The sequence below is a fragment of the Amblyomma americanum genome, chromosome 3 (genome assembly GCF_052857255.1).
Source record: "Amblyomma americanum isolate KBUSLIRL-KWMA chromosome 3, ASM5285725v1, whole genome shotgun sequence".
In the NCBI taxonomy this organism is placed as follows: Eukaryota; Metazoa; Arthropoda; class Arachnida; order Ixodida; family Ixodidae; genus Amblyomma; species Amblyomma americanum.
The window spans coordinates 129,958,530-129,969,510 of record NC_135499.1 but is presented as its reverse complement, the minus strand read 5'-3'; the positions used below and the strand labels follow the sequence as shown (position 1 = coordinate 129,969,510).

The window sequence follows — 10,981 nt, the reverse complement described above, 5'->3', positions numbered from 1 at the left end:
TAGCACCATGTCGCTATAAATCTTGACATCACTATCTGCATTTGCTACACTCAGTACGGACTATGTTTTTATGTCTCATGGGTGTAAAGAGGGCGCCTGACGTTTGTACATTTCAAATAAATGAGACCACTTCATATATCATCGTACTATGTCATATATAGCATATATATCATGCATTATGTCTATCATTGCAAAATACCACAGTCAGTGTGCCTTTAGAGAGGTTAAAAATTCAGCCAAAGCTCTCTTGCACTCCCTATCAACATACTATCCAATTTCATCATTCACACGGATGATGAAGGGCACCTACCAGCTACGCAGAGGGCCTTTAGCATTTCATGGGCCTGTCATTCTTATGTGCAGTTTAATTCCTTTCTCAGCATCTCATTGCCTGCACACAGCGCCCATTATCTTCTGTCGTGCAACTCATTTCTAACAACAAAGAACAAAGCATTGCAGCCCTGCTTTCCAGCTTGTTTTTATTTCTGTGAGGAGTGCGTATTATTTGATTCTTTCACTTCATTTTATTGCTTATTTTTACGTTGTATCTTCACATCTGCAGTGGAAGCGAGTACGGCACTATATAATCTTAGCAGCACTCTCATTTCCTAAGCTTTTGATAGCTTTGGTGTTGAGGTAACCATGTTTTCACACGGCACAGTTTGCACTATGTTATCATGACCTGCCACATACATGCAGGCGGCAGGTGAAAGCGCACACTTGGCACGGCTTGAATAGTGTGTATGATGTATAGTGCTGGCATTCTTTGCCCCACCTGCAAAAAGGAGAAATAACACTGTCGGATGCTATAGTCCACAGGAGTCCTCAAACTGGGTTCCGCAGGACCTATGGATTTCTTGGAGTGGTTACGGGGTTTCCCAAGCATCTAAATCGACGCATGCCTCAATCCCTACTTTTTATTTGTTTTTTCGTATTGGGGCTAATCACATTAATTGTTCATTGTAGACTTTCACTGTACAGGCATTGATTATTAACCAAATCTGGGAATTTCTAGATGTGCCACGTGTCTGCACGATCCTTTTTACATGCATGTCAGGCAGGATGAGCTGGAAGCCAAGATGTGGGATTCCCCAGCACCTTTCGAAAGCTGTCAGTGGTTCCCTGAGGCTAACAAGGTAGAGAATCGATGGTCTAATACAACCTGTCTTGCGTTGTGTTTCTTCGCTGTCCAACCAGTGGCGTCAAGTGCCTGTCGTCTGCAGTCGGCTGCCTTGCATCTGCTAGCATGGCATTGTAGGTGTCTGGTATTGGCCACAATGTAAGGAACACTGGTCAGTGCCATTGGTTGGAGGTCCTCCATTGAAGATCATGTACCACTTCAAGTTGTATACAGCTAGAAGTTGTCTAGCAACTAAGAGAGAGTGTCTTGGAGCGGGAATGGCCAAAAAAGTGACAAAATTTACTCAACTGCGATGACTGTAATTGCACAATTAATGTAACTTTTAAAAAATATTCTTATAGAACCAGTGGGGTACAGCAAAATAGGGTACCTCTGAGGTATCAGTTCTATTTTGGGGCCATCCATTAAGGGTGTAAGAGACTTTTTGTTTGTGATTTTAGTATGTTGTGGTTACAAACCACTGCTTATAGTGCCATCAAAATTGGATAAATTCATATTTCTGTCTGCAGCAGCAACAGGAACAGCATCATGTGAACGCTCGGCAGCGATTTCTTGAAACGTGTAATTTTGTTGTATGCATTGCTGCTGATTTGGTGTGTATGATAACGTCGGATGAAAAAAGGGAAGGACATAAAGGCAGCATTTCACACCTTTACAAAACAGTTTTTTTTTTATTTGTAAAGATGCTGAGCATTCAGCAAGTTTTTATTTGCATTTGTGGCTAACCAACTGCCATAATCATGTGCCATGTATAAGAATGCTTTTGGCCGTCCGTTTGTCCCGGCCAGCAAATGTCATTGCATTATCGCTAGGGTTTGCACCAATATTATTGCAATGCAGTTTTCATTGCATAAGAGCTCAATTTAAATGGAAGAGTTGCCTGAAGGCAAAACTGTCAGCATGCATTAAGCCCACTTAGGATATGCAAAATTAGTTTGAAATATTAAATTTAGGGCGTACACAAAATTTTATGCAAATCAAGCCCCTTCTACTCGAAAATAGATTGTGATGGCACTCTTTACTCATGCTCAGGAGCAGACATTGTACTGAAAATTAGCGATACATACCAGTATACACTGCTAAGTGCGATTAAAACTGCCTTCATGCACAAAAAGCCATTTTGTGATTCAAAGTTCAGCTTCCACCTCAGTAGCCGTTGATATAGTTCCAGATATATCTGTGTTGTCACCATTGCTGTGGTAGTCTCACTGAAACAGTGCCATACTTAATGCTTAAGACTGTGTCAGCTAAGTAGGTCCACAAATCTGTTCCCACTTGTAAATGGTGAGCAACTGGCCAGGGCCCACTCTTGATCAAGCGGCAATAACCAGCAAGCAATCCAAGAGGCAGAGTACTGTCCTAGTCGTAAATTTTTCTCATGTGCAAACGGGAACAGATAGCTTGGGTAGTTGTAGATATGTGAGCTTAGGCAAATTTGCAAACAGCCTAATGCACAAAGAAAAAATTGCCACAGGAAAAGTGGTGAACAGTAGTATGTGGAAACTGTTCTGTGAATTTGGCTGCTTAATAACTGGCACTAGGAATAGTTGGTGAGTGTAAGCATGCTTTGTATAATTCCTCAAAAGCAGCCTTCTTCACTCTATTCTCCCGCAACTGTGTGTATTCTCAATCTCTGCTGGCACTGCTTTATCATGAGATTCACCATCAGTGTGACAGGCAGTGTGCTTGGAGTGGGCTCATTTGCATATTTTAGCACTATTTTTGCTTCTTCTTCAGACTGCTCACAGAAATTTTATATTACACCTCATAGCCTTTTCAGTGCCACTACGGCAACACATCTGAAACTTGTGCAACATGTCCACATTGGATTCCACTGAACGTTTTAATGGTGACTACTTCCAAGCAAATGAAGAGTGCATATACAACCGCCACTGAAAGAATGCTGGGCAAGTGTGGCAAACGTGGTGCAGTGGGTATCTTACAAAAGACACTGGGGTATTTTTTTTTCTTTACACACGTGAAAACAACAGCCACTGACAACAAAACCAGTCCCTGTCCATAGTAAGAAAAGTGGTACTTGTACTCTGAAATTTAACAGCCATCATACCATATTTAGTTATAATACTCTTGTACTCGTAGTGTTTACTGTACTCAGGTTTCCCATCTTGCACGTCTGCAACTTGGTTAAAGGCAGAGTGGTGGGTGTTGCTCGTAATTGCACTTTCATAAAATGCATGTCTGAAATCACAGTGTTCCTGAGGCAAATGATGGTATGCACGATTTGTCCCGACTCTGAACATGGGCTACGAGACGTGCTGTATTGGCAGGCCCCGGATAAGTTTCTGGCACCTTGTGTTGTTTTTAACATTTAGAAACTGCATAGCACATGGGTGCCTTTGCATTTTGCCTCCATCACAATGCAGCTCCTGCAGCCAAGATTTGATCAGGAGTTGCGATGAACGTCAACTCTCAGAAAAGCTGATGCCGTTTGACAGGCCCATGTGACACCACAAAAATGGTTACAACTAGTGCCTCAGGCACCTTATGCCTTCTAGGCTTTTGCATGCTGCTTTGTGGTTACAAAGAAGACAAATATAAGGAGCAAGAGCAAAAACACAGTACGATGCACAAACTTATAATCTATGGTGCACCTGTATACAAACTCATGAATTCATATCTGGTGAAAGGATAAGAAGAGGCAGGACAAGAGGTGAGAAAGACGTAAAAAAAGAGGCAACACAAAGAAATGAGGAGGGTGATCACCAATGTCACACTGTCCTAATGTGCAAGTTCAATAAATTCCTCTGTGCTATCTCTAAGCAGAATAGATTCGCCAACGCACACATCCAGGCCTAATCTTGGTATTTCGTACGGTTCCAAGATCTCGCTTTGTATTTTTTCCTTTCAAATGCAAATATTAGGCCTGGATTTGTGTGTCAAGTAAAATCCCGATAACACAAAGCTCATGGGATCGTGAAAAATATTCCATTCTATCAACTGATATTTGTATCACCCAAAAAGTTCAAAATGCGTTAGCAGAAGCACGGGAAATTGATTCACACAGATATGTTCACAGGTGACGGAATTTATTTACGGCCACGCTGCCACCGCTCACTGCTCGCGATCTGCCTTGCGAGTTTGTATTATGCTTAGTGGCGCGGGAGTATATTCAGAACATCCAAAATTCTGCGCACTATATATATCTAATGCACTCCAGCCAGAGAATTTCACAAATTCTTATCAACCAAGATCATATCATCAAGGTACTGTGTATTCTGCTCACAGATAGCAAAGTGGAATTCATTGAACATTCATATTACCACAATATTCTGGTGTTCACCCCCTCATTTCTCCGTATTTGTCTTTGTTTTTTACGTATCTCTCGCTCTCTCTTTATCCTCTCTTGATATCAATTTGCCAGGTATGAATTCATGAACTTGTATGGAGTACCACAGATTGCAATAAGCAGTTTTTAAATTCATACATCATTTGAGTGGATCGTTATCCTTGTTCTTTTTGTCTTCTTCGTAACCACAAAGCAGAGTGCAAAAATGAAGACAGTAAATCAACTAGCCCGAGTAAGTGTCATTATTCGCCTTATGCCATTAAATTTTTCTCATGCGGCACACACACGAAACTGAATTTCGGTGAGCCTGGTAAACAGCACACCCTATGACAAAAACTACTCAGCAAGATCCAAGCATAGGCTGCACTGTCTCTGGGATTGGAGAAAAAAAGCAAAGAAAGCACAAATTTTGTGCCACAGATGGAATAGACAAAGTGCCCACCTTACCTATAAGAAAGAACCAGAATCAAGGCAGCAGTACAAAATTCCTACATTTTTAATACCTCGTCCTACAAGATGCACAATTATCTTCTGAGCCAGCGACTCAAAACCTTATTCTCTTGGGTAAGCTGTGGGCAAAGGCAGGTCCCTCCTTGTACACCTCATAGTGGGGTGTGCCTTCCCAGATCTCTTTTCCCTGTGGGTCAATGGCAAAGCTGTAACTTATAGGGTTCTCGATGGCAAACTCAATGGCTTCATCAGTTTCTCAAGGGTAATGTACGTGGCACTTCTCTCCTGCAACCAAAAAGAAAGGAGAGCATTTAAAACTAAACAAGCTGAATAGTGTTGCAACGTGCAGAGTTGCATGCTCATAGAGCAAGAAAAAAAATTAATCTGCTATAGCATTGCTGATTACGGGACAGCAGACATGTACCAAGCATCTGGCACAAGGTGGCTTGTGTTGCTTATGTGCTATTGAACTCAACACATAGAAAATGCCCTCAAGTATACTCTGCACCCTCAAATTTCTATTCACTGTACATCTTAATATGAACACTATTAAGGTCTCAAAATATACAATACAAAGGCAACTTCCAAGAACAACTGGCCACTAGTCTCTGATCACGAGTGTTTAACATGAAACATGAAGTCCCTTACAGTATCTTTACAGGTACTATCATGAAGCACAGCAAATTTACTTTTCACCATTCATTTTCTTCTTAAGTGCAACCCCTGTTACACTCTACTTGCATCAGGCTACAGCTTGCCAGAAGTGACACTTATCTGAGGAAACTTAAACCTGACCACGCTAATGCTACCCCAGTGTTCTGCGCAAACGCACCTTTTCCACCCTGACGATCTTGTCCACGTGCTGCTTCAGCTGTTCAATCTTGAGCTTGGCATCAGCTTCCCTCTGGAGAAGCTCTTCCACTCTCTTCTCCTGCTCCAGTTTGTTTCTCTCCATCCTGGCAGTGTTAACAGACATAGCAATGCCCATTCAGCAGTCACATGACAACGCATAAATTTACAAAGCATGAATTCTATTGTTTCCCCTTTAATGCAAAGAAATTTGCACTACACTCAAGTTGAGTTTATGTGAATTATGAGAAAAAAAGCAAACAAAAGACTACACAATATGCCTTTAATATTTATGAGCTGTTTGAGAAGGTCGGGAAAATTTTGAAGCAGGTTAGTGCTAACAAAAGGCAAATTACACAGGAGCTGAAGAACACAAGCCTCCTATGCTGTTTGTCTTTTGCTTGTACCACCAACAACAAATACCATGCACCACCAGCTAGCCTAAACTGAAGTTCTATTATATAGTCCTTAGATAAAGCTTACTATAGTAGGATACAACTCGAGAAACCAAGCAGCACATGCCCCTCAGAGGACACCCTCTATCCAATGGCGTCGGCCGATTTTCATAAAGTCATAGTTACTAGACCCCATCGCACTCCGTTGACCGAGCATGACAGAGTACTAACCGCGAAGTCATGAAAATCGGTCCACACCATTGGCTAGAGGGCCTCCTCTGAGCGGCATTTGCAGCTTTGTTCTTCGCCTGTACCCGACTACAGCACATGTTAAGGGACACGCTTCATATCAGTTTACTTGTCTCTCATACACGGTTAACACTGAAAAATACACGGCTCGCTGCGCTAAATACGGCAGCACTTAAGCAAATTTGCTAATTGTGGCATGGTGCAGCACAGTGGGCTGCACATTTTATCAACAACTTCGGCTGCAAGGGAAGGAGGGAGTTGAGGGCGATTTAAAATGGTGCTGAAAAGCCATTATCGATGACAGTTCTCTTGCTTTTCAACACCGTTAGCCTGTAAGAAGGTGCAGAAACATGCCAGGAGCAAGCCACACAGCTGCACCAGTGCTTAGGTAATAGTACATTGCCATGCTGCATCAGTTTCATGTGATGTGGCACCACAGCGGTGGCCTAGTCGTCCGAGCAGCTGCCTCACATGCGGGAGATGTGGGGCTCGATACCCAGTGCCACCAGGTACCCACCGGTGATACAATCGGTACAAGCTTTCCCCTGGCCTGGTGCGCAGCTTATTTAGGGTGAAATGGTTAAGAGATGGGTCTTTGACCCCACCTTGAGTAGAACAAGAGTACCTTGTGTCATGGTACTCTTTGGCCACAGATACCCTTGCACCACAGAAATCTATCATCATCACCATTCATGCGATGTGTTTCTGAATGTGCTTTCCTAAATTAGCGATTATAATGCTTCAAGCTTAAGGACAGGATACTTGCTTCGGCCAACCTATCCATGAATAACAAATTAATTATAGGAAAAAGCACAACACACACACTAAAACCTTGATGCACAACACCAGATATTACTTTCCTGATATGTCAGGTGTACGTAAACGAAAATGAACAAGCTAGTTACCACACAGTCAGATTTTAGTAAAGTTACTGCCTAATGTGCAGAGGCATAGGTATCACTGACTTGGCCTCTGATGTGGATATATGTGGATTTTCATTAAAATCAGATTCTTTTTACGAGAGGTGCGCAGTTTGCACCACTTCACTAAGCAGTAGTTGCATATCAAGAACTGCACGAAAATGCGACGACTAATAAACACTAAGATGGTTTTCTTTTCCCATAAAGCTCAACACAAAGGAGCCAGAGGAAACAGCGGCCTTGCACAAAATGCAGTATGATTAACTGAAACAGCAAATTTATTAAATTTGATTTTATTCTAAGCTGTGTGGTAAGTCGCAATTAATTAACAAAGTAGAACATGGAAAGCCCCATTCAATTCGCATCAAGCACCTGGGACATCTGCATAACTAAATGTGCAAAGACACAATCTGCTTTGTAATGCAGTACCTTAGTATTGCAACCCTCTGATTTTCTTTCTCATTTTCTTCAAGAAGTCGTTCATGTTCCCGCTCTTCTTCCTGGGATACGGCTGAGTGCTTGTCAGCCAACTCAAGGTCTTTGCGGTTTTCCTCCATCCAGTAGTTCCTTAAAACGAAACAAAGGCAGCATGCTCTGAGCTTTAAAAAAAGCAAATGAAAAAAATTATGACACGTACATGCATGCAACATGAACGTCTTTTTTTTTACATTACACCCATTAAATGAAAACAGAGAAAAACGAAAATTATTGAATTTACTGGCCAATCGCGCTTTTAACAGGAGCCCGTTAATCCTGTTAATGCAATTTATGCCAGATAGAATAAAGTCATCATCATCTGCAGCAGCCTGACTACACCCACTGCAGGGCAAAGGCCTCTCCTATGTCTCTCCAATTAACCCTGTGCTTTGCCAGCTGCGCCCACCCTATGCCTGCGAGCTTCTTAAACTCATCCACACACCTAACCTTCTGCCGCTCCATGCTACACTTGCCTTCTCTTGGAATCCACTCCGGTATTCTTAAGGGCCAGCGGTTGTCTTGGCTTCGCATCACATGCCCTGCCCAAGCCCATTTTTTCCTCTTGATTTCGACTAGGATGTCATCAACACGCGTTTGTTCCCTCACCCACTCTGCCCGCTTCTGGTCTCACCTAAGTTACACCTAACATTTTTCTTCCCATGGCTCGCTGCACTTTGTCCTTAACTTAAGCTAAGCCCTTTTCGTTAGCCTCCACGTTTCTGCCCCGCAGGTGAGTACCGGTAAGATAAAGCTGTTGTACACTTTTCTCTTGAGGGATATTGGTAAACTGCTATTCACGACCAATTCTTATCCGTCTAGCTATTTCCTATCATGATCCGGATCAGCTGTCACTACCTGCCCCAAGTAGACGTATTCCTTTACCACTTCCAGCACCTCGTTGCCAATTGCGAACTGCTGTTCCCTTACTAGACTGTTGAACATTATTTTGGTTTTCTGCATGTTAATTTTTAGACCCACCATTCTGCTCTGTCTATCTGACTCACTGATCATGATTTGCAGTTCATCTCCTGAGTGACTCAGGAAGGCAATTTCATCAGAGAATCGCAGATTATTTCGGTATTCTCCATTAACTCTTATCCTCAACTGTTCCCAATTCAGGCCTCCTATAAACAGGCGGTGAATAGCATTGGCGAGATCGTGTCTCCTTGCCTGATGCCCTTTCTTATTGGAATTTTATTGCTGACTTTATGGAGGACTATGGTAGCTGTGCAGTTGCTATATATATATATATATATATATATATATATATATATATATATATATATATATATATATATATATATATTTTCCAGTATTTTGACATAAGGCTCTTCTACACCCTGCTTCCGCAATGCCTGTATGATTGCTGAGGTTTCCGCTGAGTCATATGCTTTCTCATAATCAATGAAGGCTGTATATAGGGGTTGCTTATATTCTGTGCATTTCTCTATCACCTGATTGATAGTGTGAATGTGATCTATTGTGGACTATCCCTTGTGAAAGCCTGCCTGATCATTTGATTGATTAATGTCTAAGGTTGCCCGACTCTACTAGTGATTACCTTAGTAAATACCTTGTAGGCAACAGGGAGTAAGCTGACCAATCTGTAATTTTTCAAGTACTTGGCGTCTCCTTTCTTATGAATTAAATTATGTTTGCTTTCTTCCAAGCTTCTGGTACGGTCGAGTTCATAAGGCATTGCGTATACAGGGTGTACTTGATCGAAGCTGTTTGTAGCAACAAAAAAAAAATGGTCATTAGGAAAGGAAAGGAACAGTAGCACGTTGCGCAGTGGAGGGCTCCGAATTAATTTCGGCCAACTGGGCTCCTTTAAAGTGCACTGACATCGCACAGCACACCGGCGTCTCTTTAATTTCGATGGAGGCGAAATGCGCCCCTTTTCACTTTCAAGCAAGAGGTACCGACAGAGCAAGCAAAATTTATGCAACTCAGTGTGCATTCGTTTACACGAGCACAAAGGTACGGTGCGTCGCATCGGCATGCCAGCACATTAGAAAGCGTACCTGATTGACTTCATTTCAGTGCGGTAGGCAGCATGCATCCGTCGAAGCGCTGCAATTTCCTCGGTGTCTACCGGCGGGCCCAGATTGATCTTAAATAACTTGGTGGGAGCTATCGGCATCCAGCGAGGCTTCATTCCTTTGGGCTTTTTCTTCCACCGAACTTGCTGCAGGCCGAGAAAGAAAGTAACATCGGGACGATAAAGAGCCACATCATAAGCACCGTTTCTGACAGGCAGCAAAGCCACCTTTGAAAGCACCGAGCTCAGCATATTTAGTTCAGTTTCACGTCGCGGGACACAACTTCGCAGCAGCCGACCGCTGCACGGTGAGCGCCGCCATGTGCGTGCGATTGATGCGCTAGAAATGCGGCTGGCCATGCGCTGGCAGTAGCTTTCATTTCGGAAGATTCAGTAAAGGCGCTGCGATAGCTGCTTGAGTTGAGTATCATCATCGTCGTGCGCGTCGACTGACGCAATCGCGCGTTTTTCGAATGCCACCCGGGCAGCACTTCTTGATACAAAAAGCTCGATGCAGCCGCCCTTCAAATAGTATTCGTCTCATATGGACTCAGCTTTTTTTTTTTCAAAATAAGCTTTATGGAATTAGTTCTTTTTTACTACTAAAGTGTGGTTGCAGAAAGCAAAATGCAGAAGGAGATATCATTATTGGTGTCTGCATCGGGACCTGCCATCAGTAACTTCAAGCACTACAATCTTGTGCTCTAAGTCAAGCGCATACCACTTCATTGCATCGGACACATTTCTGTTTTTGGCGGGTCTACAACGAGAGTTTGCGAGAAGTGAGAATAGGAAGCTTGCAGGCGTATTACAAGAGCCAACAACGCAGTTAATAACTGGAGTTCATAACTAGAAGAAAAAATGGGACCTATAAGGCTGTGTATGGGAAAATGCGAGGGTTACTGCAAGGGGGAAAAGTGCATAAATCTCTGATAAAGCGGGTAGCTTCTTCTACGATGCAGTAAAACCCATTTGATGAATTGACTACGAGTCCAACTATTATAGCAAAACTGAAAAATGAAAGCCGATGCTTCTTTTGAAGTAGGTACAACCTGTTGTATGGTATCGAACAAGTCTTCTTCCAGCAGGAAAATCATATCTGAATAAACAGTTTCTTACGACAGGCGTTTCATTAAGGTAAATCTTTATTAC

General features: G+C 42.6%; 1 protein-coding gene across 1 annotated transcript; it reads right to left on the bottom strand.

Moving 5' to 3' along the window:
* Positions 1-4,926: 4,926 nt before the first annotated feature.
* On the bottom strand, positions 4,927-10,202 carry mRpS26 (mitochondrial ribosomal protein S26). The gene is given in 5 exon segments (XM_077657875.1): positions 4,927-5,150; positions 5,153-5,183; positions 5,731-5,854; positions 7,741-7,878; positions 9,813-10,202. Coding segments are annotated over 5 exon segments (828 nt in total). The 5' UTR covers positions 10,190-10,202; the 3' UTR covers positions 4,927-4,992.
* Positions 10,203-10,981: the final 779 nt, after the last annotated feature.